This window comes from Thermobia domestica, chromosome 10 (assembly GCF_964235325.1).
Source record: "Thermobia domestica chromosome 10, izTheDome1.hap1.1, whole genome shotgun sequence".
NCBI lineage: Eukaryota > Metazoa > Arthropoda > Insecta > Zygentoma > Lepismatidae > Thermobia > Thermobia domestica.
The window spans coordinates 180,739,013-180,756,991 of record NC_137463.1 but is presented as its reverse complement, the minus strand read 5'-3'; the positions used below and the strand labels follow the sequence as shown (position 1 = coordinate 180,756,991).

The 17,979-nt window shown below is 36.6% G+C and overlaps 1 protein-coding gene across 3 annotated transcripts in view; it reads right to left on the bottom strand.

Annotated features, from left to right (window-relative positions):
• The window catches only part of LOC145662862 (brefeldin A-inhibited guanine nucleotide-exchange protein 3), a 266,740-nt gene that overhangs the window by 146,911 nt on the left and 101,850 nt on the right, over positions 1-17,979 (bottom strand). For all 3 annotated transcript variants that reach the window (XM_081728801.1, XM_081728803.1, XM_081728802.1), the window contains 3 exons: positions 12,182-12,446; positions 7,100-7,268; positions 4,728-5,035 (listed from right to left, as the gene is read on the bottom strand). In XM_081728801.1, coding sequence (XP_081584927.1) covers positions 4,728-5,035; positions 7,100-7,268; positions 12,182-12,446 — 742 coding nt within the window. The remainder of the gene's footprint in view (positions 1-4,727; positions 5,036-7,099; positions 7,269-12,181; positions 12,447-17,979) is intronic.

The following is a 17,979-nucleotide window of genomic DNA, read 5'->3' as shown; positions in this document are numbered from 1 at the left end:
CTGACCTACTTGTACTTATTGCAGAATAATGAAATTTTACAATTGTATTGATACAAATCTCTCTAAGTTATGAGGAATATTTCATTTTTAACTCCCAATATCTTCTGTGTTACAGACACCAAACTGAACGAAAGTGTGAAGATGGGTCCAATTGAATCCCGGGCGGTGATCAAGTTCCTGAAATTGAGAGGCCGCACATGAAAGGAAACATTTGAGGAGATAAAAGAGTCTTATCGAAAGAAAGCACTATCATATGGTGTGAAGCACTGGCATCTTCAAGTTCGTCAGGTTTCCGTAGAAACGGCTCCCATTACAGGCGACCTCAGTCCACCATCAATGAAAACACCATTGGACAAGAGGAAGATACCACTGAGCAAAAGGAAGTTGCCATCTTGAAAGATAGCCGCTTATACATTCGCCAACTAACTGAAAATGACAAGATAACTGTGGGGTATGTGGAAAAAAATAATCCATGCGCAATTACAAATCCACGTCTGCCCAATGGGTTCTCTGGCTACTGATACTTTTTCAAAATCACAAACGCGTCACTTTCTCCCAAGAACTTTTGACTCTGTACTACAAAACCAGGACGATTTTTTTTTTTTTTTTTTTTTTGGACAGATTAATAACTCAGGATGAAACGTGGGTCTATCATTATGGCCCAGAGACTAAGACTTAGTCAAAGCAATGGAACCATACTTAGTCACCAACTTCAAAGAAAGCCTGTATCTAACAATCACCGGACAAGGTCATGCTGAAAATTGTTTGGGACCAGCATGAAGTAGTGATGATGGATTTCCTGGCAAGGAGTATCATAATTACAGAGACATACTATTCTTTACTGCTGCAGAAATTACGGGATTCTATTAAAATCAAAATGAGTAGAATGCTGACCAAAGGTGTCCGTATCCTTCAAGACAACGCTCCAATTTAAACTCGTATGTCGCCCAGACAGAAGCATAATCCTGCAGGAATGAAACCCTTCCCCATTTTCCACACTTCCCTGACCCTGCACCATCTGATTTTCATCTTCCTCATCATGAAGTCATTTTTGAAGGGAAAGCATTTCAAATACGATGAAACTTTGATTTCTGCGGTTGAGCAAGGATTCTGGAACAATCATCGAACTTCTACAAACAAGGTTTCCACAAATGCATAAGCGACTGGAAGAGTGTGTGGACACTGGAGAGAAGGACTAATTTCTGTATCAAATTTTATTTATCCCGGTCAACGGTAAGTGGATCAAAGGACATCTTTAATAAAGACCCACGTATGTACAGGGTGGCGCAAGGAAACTGGAAAATTTCAGTACATGTGAACTGCACGAATAAAGACAGGAAAAATGCATGTAAAGACGGAAATAGAGTACAGAGTAAATGGCCATTTAAATTGCCATTTAGTATCGCAGTTACATGTGACTTTATTTCTTGACAATAACATCGGAATGACGAGTTCCATCTCAGCGTACGGAAACCTCTAGACTATTCGGCATATCATGTTTCGACGAATGCAAACGATTTCTTCTTCTATTCTCCGTCTCAGTTCAGCGATGGTTACAGGACATGTGCCTCCTACTTTGTCTTTGAGATACCCTTACAGGAAAACGCTGTGTTCACTGAGCTCAGAGTGAACACACCTTGCACACAACTCCAATGTTCTGTATTACTAAAATGGCAAAGCCTTCTCAATAATGTCTCATTTGTTCCGAACAAATGTTGACGCTACATTCAAAACTTCCTATTTTCCTGCACCACCCTGTATTTGTAATAGGCTCATAGACTTTAAGAAACAGGGCTGTTGTCTTGAAGTTCATCATCTGGAATTTAAGTGAATTTTTAAATCTCATCACAGATTATGAACCTTACTTCGATAGGAAATTCTGTCATGAGTTCAATGCTATACTTGTTTTTGCTCTAATGTCGACCGCACGCCTTTGGTGCAAAGGGTCCTGGATTCGTTTCACTATGAGAGAACATTGAAATTTGAACGCATTTTGGTGATTCAGGTTTCACCAAACTGATCTTTTGATGTAGGCAACGTAATTCAAGTGATACTGACACTGACAAGAAGTGGAGAAATGTTAATAGCATAAGGGTGTAGCACGAGAATATTTCAAGTTCTTCCAACTCGACAAAGCCCCATCAACCGCGAGAAAACTGCTTGGAAAATCTAAGCAGTGAATGTAGCTAAAGAAATCCAGAACAGTGTAGGCATGGACGAAGATAGCAATGTTAGGCTCTTTCAACAAGAGTCTCTCTTGAAGCATGCGTCGTTTAGCCCAGGGATACGGTGTTAGCCAAATATTTATTTTGCGCATAAGATCTTGCATAAATGACGCCTATAAATAAAATTAAAGTTCCGATTAAACGGCAGATGTCAATTCTTATTCCCTAACAATCTGCTAAAGTCAAAATATAACTCAAGAAGTATCCAGAGCACGGTGGCTTAATGGTAGAGCGCTCCTTTCTTATGAAAGAGTCCTGGTTCAATCTCAAGTCACTTAAGTTTGTGGTGCACAACATCCTGCCCGCAGGTTTTCTAGGGTTTTCCCGTTCCCTCCTACATTTTTATTGCACCAATTCTTTTTACAATCATTCACTTTCACCGTATACCTTAGCCTAGATGCCGTATACCTAACTAACTAACTAACTATATATATATAATTTCTTAACTATATATATATAACAACATGAACTGACATAAATTAAAGAGGTACTTCCTGTTGACGTGGAAAGTTGAAATTTGGCATGTTCGTAGCTTTCTGAGACTAACCGACAGGAAAATTACCAAAAGCGACTATTTTAATTTGTAGGAGGTCTAAAGGGGAGATGAAAAATTCCCCCATGTTATTTAAATGGGTCTTTTTTTTTTTTTAACCTATAATCTCATGTTTTAGATACTTGGAATTAGAATAAAAACTTGAAATTCGGTAAGCTTGTACGTTTTCGTTAGTATTATATAAATAAAACACACAAAAAAAAATAATTTCCAACTGTAGAGCGGCTTTATGGGGAACTAAAAAATCTTTCCCATGTTATTTATATGGGACAGCTTTTACACCCCAAAATTATTGGGCACTTCCTGTAGAGCTACAATGATTAAATTTGACATGATTGTAGCTTTTCGACACTAATCGACAGTAAAATTGCCAAAATGGAATATTTTTAATTTTTAGGGGGTCTAAAAGGGAGATGAACAAATTCCCCATGTTACTTAAATGGGCCTTTTTATGGACCTGTAATGATAAAATTTGGCATGATTGTAGCCTTCCGAGACTAACCTACAGGAAAATTGCCAAAAGTGAACATTTTTAATTTTAAGGTGTCTAAAGGGGCATAAAGAAATCCCCATGTTATTTAAATAGGAATTTACTTGGGATACAAAATGTTATCTATTCGATAGTTGAAATAGATAAATCAATCGGAAATCGGTAGAATTGTGGATTTAAGGGATGCGAGGCCGTAGGTCAAGCAAAGGCGGGGGTGTGGGGGCGAAGCCCCTGGCTGGACAAATTCAGGAAATATGAAGAGCAAATGCACGAAATTCACAGTTGATGCAAATGCTGATACATGAGTGATGTGTGGCCGTAGGTTGAGCAAACGCGCGGGACTGGGGGCGGAGCCCCCAGCTAGCCAAAGGCTAGTCTTTATATATGAATTGACATAAATTAAAGGGTATTTCCGGTTGACATGGAAAGTTGAAATTTGGCATGATTGCAGCTTTCCGGAACTAACCGACAGAAAAATTGCAAAAAATTAATATTTTTAATTTTTAGGGTGTCTAAAAGGAGATGAAGAAATTCCCCATGTTATTTAAACGAGTCTCTTTTTTGGAACTTCAGAAAATAACGAAACTTAACACTTCTAAAAGAGGTCTTGTTGGCTGTTGTGAAGTCATGCGGCATGCTATGTATAACTTTTAATGTTACATAGAATTACTGACATTGTCGTGTCGAACAACTGTAGTATGATGCATATCAAAATTGTAAACCACTGCATGAACATATACTCGTGAGACATATTCTTCGGTATTCTTATGGAGCTCACTTAAGACAAGTTGAGTGCCAGCACTGGTATTTATTCTGAGGAGTTTTGTGTGTTCTGCGCAGTCCTCAAAGTATCGAACCTACTGTATATGGGACGTATATTTACAATTTGACCTGGAATTCGAACCACGCTTGCTCCTACAGAGCATCAAGCCTGAGAACATCAGCACGAAACTTACATGAATTAATCACTCGCATACTGAGCTCTTATTCCCTATGTGGCATATTACAATTGTAGTGTTTCTATTGAGAATATCTTCTTGAAGCTTCGCGCTAATATGAGTATCATAAGCGTCAAATTACGAAGAATGTCTCAGTTTAAATTTATACAAAACCGCTACGTTGTGAATTTCTCATGTTCCACTTTAACATACACTCTGTAATAGCAAAACATAGTATATATCATGTCCGGCAGAGCATCTGGAAATCCACAATGTGACATTGATTCGCCGTGAACGAGTATTAAAATTTAAAGCATTACGGAGGTTCGAATTCCCCTTAAACTAGAGATAACAAATTTCAATGAACAATGCAAGCAACGTCTCTGCATCATTCGCTCTAGTGTGACACCTCCCCCCCCCCCCCATCACGCATTTCAATCATTTCAATAGAATCATGAAGAAAACAAATTCTGAGAGTAAATACATGTATAATTATATTAACTTATATTGACATTAATTACCTGGTACTTCCAACAAAGATCTTAGAAGCGTGAAAAGAGTTTCCAGCGTGTGAGGTTGATATTTTCGTGGACACATAATCGTTGCACTTGCTAAGCCTTCCAACAATAAGAACCACACGTACAGAATTCCACTGTTTCTGTCCATTGTCTCCAACGTAGTTGTGTCACTAGTAACTGACAACGGTTTATATGAAATTTTCTCTCTTTCAGCGGCACTCAGATCAAATTCATTGGATGTGTCGAAATATGTGACTTCAATGTTTCGAATTACAGGATCTACAGTTTGAGGAATATTGTTAAGTTGAATCCTGAGTGGAAAGAAATAGAAATTCGATTCATAGTAATGTGAAGATACAATAATTGCAGTAAATAAATATAAAATACTTTTAGATGCTAAAATTTTCTTGAAATTGAGGAACATTTATTATTACTGATTTCATTTTTTACGCGACATATGAAATTAAAATAAAAATACAACTTACCTTAGCTGCGTGAAATCTTATCCGTACCAATATTTGAATAGATATTTTGTCTGCCTAGACTCCTGCAGATGTCGGGGCTTTAGGTTCTTCTTGCAGTAAGTACAATTTGCTTACGTCTTCTTTGTTACGATCTTTTTATTACTAAGTACCTATTTTTTAATCACAAAATCTACGAGAAGATACTTAAAATACTGTAATATCCCAACCATGTGTTAATAATCAACAGCAGCAAGCAGACGACACATGAAGTGTCAAAAAATCATTACATGATTCGAAGAAAGAAAACACCAGCGCCAACACCGAGTTTGATCGAAATTCACGAGATTTCCGTATAAAATGAGGGACACTGTACTCTTCAATATCAGTCTGCGTAGGGCTGATCATCATCTCTTGGTTACTGTGGACCTCGAGAAAACACCCTCACCTTCTCTCGGCTGTTGTGGACCTTGAGATAAACTCCTTACTTTCCCATAGCTGCTCTGGGCTGCGGTGGGCCATGATATAAGCTTACCCTTTCTCGGCTGCTCCGGGTCTTGAGGTACCTAATTACCTCTCTCGGCTGCTGTGAGCATTGAGGTACATTCCTTATCCTCTCTCAGCTGCTTTGGGCCATGGCATTCCTAATTACCTCTCTTGGCTGCTGTGGGCCTTGAGATTCTTAATTACCTTTCTCGGGTTGTGTGGGCCTCGAGATTCCTGCTGCTGTGAACCTTGAGATAAATACCTTACCTTCTCTCGGCTGCTCTGAGCCTTGAAATTCCAAATTACATCTCCCGGCTGCTGTGAGCCTTGGGATAAACATCTTACTTTCTCTCGGCTGTTCTGGGCCTTGAGATTCTTAATTATGTCTCTCGGCTGCTATGGGCCTTGGGATAAACACCTTATTTTCTCTCGGCTGCTCCGGGCCTTAAGATTCCTAATTACCTCTCTCGGTTGTTATGGGCCTTGAGATCAACCCATCACCCCTCTCTCAGTTGCTGTGGGCCTTGAGAGGCCCCACCTCTCGGCTGCATTAAACCTTAAAGATCCTGTTCCGACTGTATTGGATTGAAACATCCTGCCAATTCTACCCACTTTCTCGTCTGCCCTGGGTCGAGGAGTATCATAACTGAACATCCTTCATATCACATCCTACTTACTGGAATAAGGAACTTACATACAGGTCTTCGAACCCAGGTTTGTAAAGAAAACTTTATACTGTAAGAATTTTTGTAATAAAAAGGTGAAGGAAAAAAAGTCAAACTTCTAATGTACTTTGCTTCTACTTAAAAAACATTACAATATTTAATGCTCATCTCTACTTCTTTAGTATTTCATTACGGAAAAAGAAGACTCGCTTAAATAAACTGCAACTTCACAATATAAGCAGGATTATTGTAGAACTGAACACATAATGAAAAGTAAGTAGTGGGAGTTATCAAGTATTTTACGTGTATTCTTTCAAATTTATATACAAATTTAAGGAACTCAATTTTATGAAGACAGTAATCAAAAAAGAAGACATAAGAAAAATCGTATTTACCTGCAAGAAAAAACTGAAACCCCGACACTGTCTGCAGGAGTTTACGCATGTTCAAATATTGATACGGATAGAATTTAACGTAACTATGGTAACAAGTTTTATTTTTATTTTCATTTCAATACACTCATTATTATCATTAATTACTTGGTTATTCATTTCGATTGTAGAAACAATTGTAGGAAAATTGTAGAAACGAAGCAATGGGTTCTACATCTGTTACCATGGAATAACCAATTATCACATTAATAGTAATAATACAGTATCCATTCCTTATTCTGCATACTATTTCGTCAAAGTCAGAAAGCTTTTTTCTTTTCTGTGTAGTTTTCTAAAACAATCTATATTGCACAACTGAAACATATATTTACCTGTTAGCTGCATGAAACATTGGACACGCCGGCATGATGTACATGGAAGACAAAATGACTGAACAACGATGAAGATATTTAAGAGCTGCTAGACACAAATCTAGAGATGTGTTCTCTCTACCATTTGAGGGTCCATTTTGAGATTCTTCGTCACCTTCTTCTGCTTCCCCTTGAAAATAATGTATTATATTAAAATTATGTACGCGCACGGGAGGATGGTTCAAATTAATAAAAAAACTGATTACTTACCAATAATCCTCCCTGAGGAAACTAAATATGTTCCAGATGTATCAGAACAATAAGCTAGTTCCAGGAAAAAAAAAAACAGATAGGAGAAATATGGTATGGGAGCAGGAACACATACCACCAAATGAACGTACCGTAAAAAAAATGGGTACTGAAAAGAACGAGCAGAGACAGTGGAAAATGGAAAGTGTCGAGTTTGAAAGAAGCGTGGTGTCTATGCTACGTCACTGTTGTCAGAACTAAAATACTATCAACGTCGCCAGAATCCAGATTTAAAGCCGGTTTATATTATGAATAAGGAATGATTCTTTAATGTCTGTTTTTTTATTTTCCTGACCCTATTACATCAACCTGTTTTACATTACGTGCATGTTGCTTTATGTGAAGTGACAATGCCAACATATCCCCTTCTTGTGACTTTTTTTGATTGTCTAATGTGTTCTTTAATTTGGGTGTTAATATTGCACTTGTCTTGACCTATATATGAAAAATCACATTCACACTGAGCACGATAAATACTTAACTTATTTAGTGGATCAACAAAATAATGTTTCACATTGAGTACGATAAACCATTCTTTCTTCCACTCTGCCCGTTCTTTTGAATACCCATGTTTACGTTACGTTCATTTCATGTCATGTAATCTTGTTCCCATACCATATTTCTCTTATCCATTTTCATCCTTGTTACCTTACCACTGAAGACGGAACTAACTTGTTGTTCCGATACGTCTGAAGAATATTTAGTTTTTCGATGGGAGGATATGTTGGTACATAATCAATTTTGTGTTAATGTATTATGTTGTATAGTTTTCGGGGAAAAAATGCTTAGATGAACTGGAAGTTCACAATATAAGCAGCAATCTGGTAGAATTAAGCACATAATGAAGAATAAATACAAACAGAGAGATATGTAAATGACATAGAATAATCAGGATGTTCGGAAAGTTTCTGTGCACTAAAAGTAACACCATTTTGAGATGCTTTATATAAAATATGTTAAAAACGGGCTTATTCGAACGTGAAAGCATATCTGCATATACTTCTACACATTATTGTAGCGAAGATTTTTCTTAGAATGCATGCGGTAGTCTAATGAGTATTGAGCCTTTTCCACACGGGATGGCGTTAGTGTTCTAAATCTCAGCGTATGAGTCGCAGCGGGTCAGGTCTAATGTCCTTTGGCAGCTGACAGTTGCAGCTAGTAAAGGTACAAAAAGTGTTGGAATTCTTATAATCAGGTATTAGATGCTGCGCCGTGAAGATGAGTGAACTGTCAGCAAAATTGAACTGCATTTTACAATTTTATTTTGATAAAGAAGCAAATGCTGCACAGATCTGTGAAGAAATTTGCACTGCTTATAGGCAATACATTATCAAAAACAATAGTCAAAAGATGGTTCGATCACTTTCGTTTTGGAAACTTCGATGTTCAAGATGTTCCTCGTAGTGAGCAACCAACCACAGTTGGAAGAAGGGTATTCTCGCATAAGTCCACCAAGATTGGCATGTAAGTAATCATGACATTGCCAATGACCTAACTCAACATTTGAATGCCACATGATCTGACTTAAAAACATTTACTCGATCATAAATTTCTATCTACGAATCTATAATGAAACGTAACGAACTCGAGGCACTTCTGAAGCGGAGATCAAGAGTGATGAAAAATGGATAACCTATGACAACAAAGTGCTAAAAAAAATCGCGGTTGAAGCTCCACAGTCTGTGGCAAAGCTCACACTCACGCTCAGGAAGGTTATGTTCTGTGTTTGGTAGGATTGGAAGGGCATCGTGCATCACAAGCTGCCACCAGCAGAATGATTAACTTGATTTGTACTGTCGACAAGTTGTTCAAGCGTACCTAGCAATTCAAAAGAAACGACCGAAACTGGTCAATAGAAAGGGTCTCATATACGAAGCTGACAACGCCAGATCGCATATATCTTTAACGACAAGTCATAAATTAAGAAAAATTGGCTGGACGATTTTAATGCATTTACCGTACAACCCGAACCTTACACGATCAATCGTTCTGACAGTCTCTGTAACGCTATGAATGGTGCTCATATTAAACCTGTGAAAACCATGTCACGATATTTTGGACCAGAAACCACGGAGTTTTACAGCAACGGAATTAGGGTGTTGACAGGTGGTCACTGAACAAAATGATGTATATAATGTTATTCTCAAATATCAATAAATGTATTTTCAATTTTGATCTCCAAACGCTTTAAACAACTCGATATACAAATGCAAAACTTATATTGAAGCATGATTCATAGTGTACAATAACTCACGAATACCCTAACCGTGAAAAAATTACCCAATTTTTCCACTGGTATGAATATGAATTTACGGACAGATCGTTACGTTTAAATTTACGAGTAAGTTCTATTAAAATTTTAAGATAATTTCGTTATCTTATACAAGACTGAACTTGTAACAAACGTATGACGAGACACGTTCACTGATTTCTCTATGGGGAAAATGGAATTAACTGGAGAGAAACAATATGTTGTATTGAAGTTTAGTTTTCGCCACAGGAAACAGTAGCTGAAGTACATTAAATGCTTCGAGGCACATGGAGAAGTTATTCTGTTCTCCAGCACAACTTGGAAGTGGTCTGAAATGTTTAAAGATGGAAGACAATTCATTTCAAAGGAAGATGGTCCTCGGACTCCAGTAACTTCTTTTACTCAAGAGAACATAAACACGATTGTCGTAATTGTGATCGTATTGTATAGAGTTCCTTAAGAACATTAGCAGACATATTGAAAATTTTAGATGTCACACTACACCTTAGTAACAGAAAACTGAACATGAGATGTGCTGGGCTTGCTGGGACGAATGCTCACGCCAGGACAAATGGATATCTGTGTACAAGTTTGTTTGGAACTGAAGCGAATCTTCAAGGAAGAAGGATTTTCTTGCAAAAGTGATAACTACAGATGAAACGTGGTTACATAATTTTGACCCTGAACGTAAACAACAAAGCTCTATGTAGAAATCACCGTCATTATAAAGAAAGTACAAGTGCAGGCTTCTGCAAGGAAGGTTACAGTCATTTTCTCTGCTATTCAAGGAGTGGTAATTGCACATACGGTAGTAAATACATCGTATCACATGGAAATTAGTTTCAGAAAGACCATCACAAGTATGAGGAAAAGTAGAGGCAATGGCGTACGCAGAAGTTCGTCAAGGGGGAAGGCTGAAGTTCATATAATTTCAGGCCTTAACATGGTAAATGTTGAATTTTGCATATTATCTTGCTCAAGAGAAAAGGGAGGGGGTTTAAACCCCGAAACGCCTCCTTGTGTACACCACTAAGTGAAGATACGTAAAACAAAGTTATCACTCTTTATTGAACAGTCATCATATTTCATAGTCTGTAACGCTCTGGACGTTATTACAGTGACTACAAATGAAGATCACTAATTTCTTATTTCTCTTTCCTACAAGCTTTCAGTCTTCGGCTGGAGCGTGTCATATCATAACAAGGATCAAGAAGAAAGTATTAGCAAAACTAATATTTCAGAGGTAGAAAAAATTCCATGAATTTCAGAACTTTATAAAAACACGCTTGAACGCTGTGACTAACAATACTGAAAGTATCGTAATTCAAGATCTTTATTTGTGAAACTGATCGATACTGCACGTATGGAGTAAAAAGGAAATATATTCCTCATTCAACTTGAAGTAATTTCTCGAAGACTTTCCCTCAATTTGATGGCTCCCGCGGCAAACTATTATGTTTTCTAACGTGAACTTTCATTTTCCACGGATGACTTAGCGAATTCAACTAATTTTGTATAAAGTTAAATACGGCTGAGATCCGGCAAGGCTCAAAACTGATAAACGTTTCAGAAGTAATGTCCTAATATGATTATAGAAATAATAATTGAAATTATTTATAAAATCAGGAAAGGAAGAGAGAGAGAGCGACGTCAAAACTCAAATATCCAAAAGATTCAAGTGACATCCCCAAGGGAAACTTGATTAATAAAAATAAAAATCGCGCATTACTACAAGCCACAGAATAACTGTTCTTAATACCATATACTCTGATTTTCATAATTTAGCATGCTCCAGTCAGACACTACAAATAATAAAATAATATAGTTGTATGAAATGAAAAACGCATAAAATTCATATAACACTAACCTTTCCTTTAAAACTCTCTCTGTGTGTATCTGCAATCAGCACATTTTTATACATAGATTTCCGAAGGCACGACGAGTACATTCTACGTTTGCTACAATCCTACCTACTGTTAAAAGTATGGATGGCCAAATCTGGAATTTTTACTTTCGGAATCCGGAAAGTAAAATCGGAAAAATTACAAATTTCGGAAATAACCCGGAATTTGGAAAAAATTCGGATTCGGGAAAATCCGACGTCGGAAAACTTCCGGAATTTAGAAAAATTCCAATTTCGAAAAAATCCGGAATTCGGAAAAATTCCGAACTGCGGAATTTCTCCGAAATCCGGAAAGTGAAATTTCGATTCCGGAAAATAAATTTTCCGGTGGTCATCCCTAGTTAAAAGTATAAAGCTTCTCCAAGACAGGTAAGGTTTCAATTTAGTTGAACATGGACGTAAAATTATAGCCGTGTATTGTAGTAAAATTAGATAACCTTTTGCTCATGCTTTTTCTCATTTTACATATCATATATTACCTAATATTGAAGATATATGTGAAAAGAAAGGAATACCGGAAATTGAATATTCAGTTCTACTTTTCAGTGAATTAAAAAAAAAAAAAAATGTTATAGGATTTTTCTTTCCGCTATACCTGATAAAAATATTGAACTACAACATGTTAAGCACTGCTTACCTGGTCCCCTAACATGCTTTAGTAGACAGAGAATGCAATCTACCGCTGCATTTGCAAACACAAGTGTACTCTCTGTATTTAGAAAAGCCTCGAACACATCAAGTATTACACTTAAATGTTTGTTCGGATGGCAATCATCATCGGGTGTTTGCAACACGGATGGAGAAGAAACTCGAACCACACGAAGAGTTCCAAATAATGGTCGCCATCCAGAACGAATTTCCGTGGTGTTCGCCTCAACAAATTCACATATGGAGCTCACAATCTGGAAAACAAAAGAAAAGAAAGAACAAGCTATTAAGAATTGGTGCTCACATGTGACCTTTCATCATACCAGTACCAATTATCTCTTAAACATTCTTCTTCTTTGACCTTTTAGACGGCTTTAGGGGTCATTTAGGGACAATATAAAAGAAAATGAAATGAAATCTTTGAGTTTTACGTCCCACGGTTATGCCGGTTAGGCTAGAGGAGACGGTGAGGATGAGAGATGAGTGAAATGGTGGAATGAAGAAAGTGGGAGGAAACGGGAGAACCCCGAGAAAACTCACGAGCACGGTGTTTGTCCACCACAAAGTTCACTTGGCGGGGGCTGGGATCGAACCCGGGACTCCAATACAATATAAAAGAAAACACGTCTTAAAACGCCATCCAAGCCTATGATTGGGTATTGATTACGCATCAGACATATTAAATGCACATCAAGATTTACAAGAAGTTCCAAAGCTAGAATGAGTGGCATTCAGATAGAAGTACCTCCAAGTCTGAATAGGAGGATAAACGGATGGAAGGACAGGAGAAGGAAGGAGATTTCTAAGAGACAGCAAATAAAATTCTTAAGAAAATGTTTGGAGGAAAACACAACACCAAAAGGACTGAGGATTGTTAAAAAAGGTGTAAAGTATGAAACAAGGAGATATAAACAGTTGGTGAAGAAAGCAGAGAAGCAACTTGTATGGGATTTAATTAGAGAGAAGACAAGGGAAGTTCAAAAGAGTGAAATAGTGACAAAGAAGATAAAGGAGGAAATTGAAGATGCATTGTTAGTGTTTGTGAGAGAAGAAGTATTGAAAAGCCTAAGTGAATGGGAAATTAGGTTTGAAAAGAAAGAGTGGCGAAGATTGGAAACGAAAGGGAAGAATTTAGGATGAAGAGAAAGAAAAAACGGAAAAGCAAATAGAGTTGTGAAGATAGGAAACGTAATACTAAAGGAAGAAGAAGAAAAGTGCCTTGATTTGGGATACAAGTTCAAAGTGAAGGAAGAAAAGACGAATACAAGGGAATTAGTTTTTTCAGTGGAAGAAGCAATTATGGGCATAAAAGAAGAGGAAGAAAGGAACACGATAAGAAGAAAAGCTGCTGCTATAGTGAGGCAGAATATGAACAAACAAATAGGGAATCTTACAAAAGAAGAGAAAGAAGGATTTAAGAGCTTAAGACGAAGGAAAGACATTGTTATACAACAAGCCGATAAAGGAGGAGCAGTAGTAGTAATGGAAGAAAAATGGTACAAAGAGAAATTAGATGAATTATGCGACGAGACATACGAGGTGATAGGTGAGAGAAAGATGAAAGAAAAAGTTAAAGAGGAGATAATAAAGAATGCGAAGAAGGCAGGCTTTAGAAAGTTATTAGATGAAAAAGGAAGAATTCCGGATATGAAAGGATTCCCGAAGATACACAAAAAAGAGGTAAAGTTGAGACCAGTAATGGATTGCAGAAAGAATATTTTTCAACCATTAGAAGAGGAAATAAAGATAATAGCAGAGGAAATAAGGGGAGAACAAGTAAGTAATAGAGTTAAGAATACAGAAGAAGTCAAGAGGATGATAGAGAAAGTAGGAAGAAGAAATGAGAAAACACTGATGTTTAGCGTAGATGTCAAAGCAATGTTTCCCAGCTTAAGAAGGGATTATATTTTGAAGGTATTGGAAGAAGAAATGGAGAATAGAACAGTAAGGAAATGGAAGAAAGATAAAGTGATAAAAGCATTAAAACTGATATGGGAGAACAGTGTGTGTACGATAGGAGAAAAATTAGTGAAAATAAAGGAAGGACTAAGTATAGGATCGAAACTAAGCCCAGTGTTATCAGAAATTGTGATGAATAAATGGGAAGAGAAAGTTAAAGAAGAAGGAGGCGAAAGACTGATTATGTTTTGCAGGTATGTGGATGATTGTTTAGGTATTTGGAAAGTCACGAAGAGACAATTCGAGCAATTTGTGAGAAGGATAGAAGATAAAGAAAAAGGAATAAGCCTGGAGGTAGAATTAGAGGAAAAGGGAAAAATAAACTTTTTAGATATGACAATAAGGAAAGTAGGAGGGAAATTTGAAACAACATGGTATAGAAAACAATGTTCAGCAGGTGTTTATTGCCATAGAAGAAGTGATGTAGATGAAGGAACTAAAAGGAACTTTATTAGAAACATGGAGAGAAGGATAAGAATGATAGACAGTGATGACGAGAAGAGAAAAGAAGACATAGAGCAATTTCACACTTTATTAATGCAGAATGGATATAGTGAGGATATATTGAAGAAGAATAGCAAGAAAGAAGAGGGCAGAAGGCAGAAGGAAGTGAGAGAAGATAGAGAAGAAGAAAAGAAAAGATGGTTCGGGATAGAGAGCATAGGAGAAAAAACGGAAGTCTTAAAAAACTTATTGAGAAAAGGAGGAGTAAGAACGTACAGAAAAGGTAGCAGAAGAATGTTAAATGCGTTGCGAATGAGGAAAAGGAAGGTAACAGAGATTCAAATAAGTGATGAAGGGGTTGTATATAGAATTAAATGCAAAGAATGTGATATGAGTTATGTAGGAGAAACAGGAAAGAGATTACAAGAAAGGATTAAACAGCACAAGGACGACGTTCGATTGAAGAGAGATAGTAACGCTATATATAAACATGTAAGGGAGACAGGACATGAAATAGACTGGGAAGGCGTAGAGGGGCTGGAAAAGGAGAAAAGAAGCGTTATAAGAAAATGGAAAGAGGCAGAATGGATAAGAAAGGAAGGAAGCGAGAAACTTATGAATTGGAATAGCGGACTAAATATACATGATGTATGGAGAAAGATATTGGATAAAACAGAGAAGAAAGAAGAGGTTAAAACAGGTGTGTTGAACAACGGATAGACAATTAAAAGTTTATGTTTTTCAAAAGTGAAAGTTATTCATACACAGGTGTGCCAATTAAAAGTTTAGCTCTTAAGTGAAAGTTGATCATTAAAAGTTGCATTTGTATTAATTAAAAATTGTTAAAGGAAAGGACGAATATGATTGGTTCATGGAATACCTCCTCTCACTTTAAGAAGTATATAAGCTGTAATCTTAGAAATTGTATTTCATAATGTGTCTGATGAAGGCAAAGTTAATTTGCCGAAACTGTAACGCTATTATTTATTAGTTAATATATGCTTTGGTCAGAATTTGTCTGTTATTTTATTAAAGTGTTTTGTTTATATACCACATGTCATTAACGGAATGATCGGATGCATGTTTATATGTCACATCTATCTCAAGGGTAAGTAGTTTCCATGTTTTATTATTATTATTATTATTATTATTATTATTATTATTATTATTTTATTTATTTATTATTATTATTTTTATTTTATTTATTTATTTATTTATTAGTAATACGGTTAGTAATACGAGAATAAGAAAATAAAGTACAGCTTATTAAGCTTATAATGCACTGTTATTTTATTTATTCCGATATTTCGACTTCTATTGGTCTTGAGGTATCCTGAGAACGTTTTTACGAAGGAACTTAACTGATGAACATATACCTTATTTTCTTCTTCTCAACGTTGGTAGATTAGAAGAATGCTAATTTGTCCTGAATGTAAAACTATTTGATTAATAAACATAAACTTTATACACCACATTAACAGTCATAAAGAATGTGCACAATGTTTGATTTCTTATTCTTCGGTGTTGCCAATTCCCAAGACTGTCTAGGTATTTGAACGTGTTAAAAATCCCCTAAGTTGAATCTTGCAGTCAGTCAGTCTTGGAAATTGACAACACTGAAGGATGAGAAACCAAATATCATGAACATTCTTCCTGAGCAATTTGAATGTTATGTAGTGGAATCAGTTTATTCATCAAATAGTTGTAACTTCTACATATTAGTTGTCTTGTGACTTTTTCTTGTTTAAGTTTTCTTTTCAATCCATCTTTGGATTTCTTCGTGATTTCCACAGCTGATAGAAGTCCTAGTAATCTCTAACTTAAGCACAATTAATTATACATTCATTCTACTTGCGGGTTTATGCAATTCCTGGATACCACTTGTACTGCTGAGCTTTCGACTCTCCCCTGGAATTTTGATCACGGAGGATAAAAATAGGAGATAGAAGAATAAAAACATTAGGGGAAAATAAAAGAAACGGATTTACCAGGATGGAGCAGTGCTGGAACACACCTTGTCAAAAACATAGATCACACATCATGATGGACACGCGTACTGCATTATAGTGGGATTAATGTATGTATCAGTGCCGTGCCATGGAAAATCAGCGCCCGGGGAGAGTATACAACAGCAGCCCCGTACATATGTGTGAGGTCGACAGACCAGCCGCAAAGCGCCACCATGGTTGGCGCGAAACGTAAGAAAATTTCCAAAATAAACCCTGTTTTCCTTGATTTTGAACACTTTTCATACTTTTGTCCTTCCATCTTATATATGTGCCCATGCAGTCTTCTAACATGTGTAATATTATAGGACCACTTCCTAAAGCAAGAAGAGGATTTAAGTACATACTAGTAATATTCCAGGTAATTTTTCCTCTTTCTTTTGTCTTTCCTTTTCTTTTTTCCTCTCGAATTTTGCGCTCGGCGAAAGGATGAGAATCGGTGCCCGGGGCCGTCCCCCACCCCCCTTCCGGCACAGCACTGATGTGTATGCTTTTGTTCTTTGGTGCAAGGTTGAAACGCATGTAGGTATTTTATGCCAATGTTGTACAAATTCTGTTATTACTGCTACCCATTCATCACTTAACCATTGCCCCCTTTTTTTTTCGTTTAAACACATTTTTAAACACAAATCCTTCTACTTTATTTTTATCCCCAAATAAAATTTGAATTATCTATTCCGTGCTGACTTTTTTTTAAATGTTTAGATAGACCTGATATCGGAATTTCCCTTTAGCATCCCTTGAAATTTCTTTTCGTCTTGTCTGGAAAGAAGAGAGAAAGGAAAAATATTGCTTAGTACGCAATATATTTTTTTTCTTTTGAAGATAATATTTACCACCAGGTCAAAGGTCTAGCTGTTTTTTCCATCTTCCTCTAATTTGGCACTTCATACGTCTGAAAGTAAGATACTGAAAGAATGGGTATTAGGTACGGTACGTTATTGCAGATGCGCTGACGACATAGTATTTTTGTAACAAGATAGTGCATAGCTTGTTTCCTTAATGAAGTAACTGAATAGTATTCATAGTGATTTTTGAGATTTACGGTAGAGAATGAGAAGGAAGGCAAACTTACTTATTTAATCTTAGTATAGGCAGACACAACAGTAAGTTCGTTACTAGAGTCCACCATAAGCTCACTGTGGGCACACAATATATCCTTTATAAACCCGCTCATTCAGCAAAGGCTAAAGCAAATATTTCAAAAAAGTGCCTTTTTCCGTGCCATTCGATTCACTTCATTGGAATCAGACTTACAGATAGAAATTGCCCAATTATTGAAGAAAGAAATAAGAAAATCTTTCAGTATAGCATCTCACGATTGTCATTTAGGCTAAGGGAGATTATGATTAAAGCAAGTGAACGACGACGGAAGAAT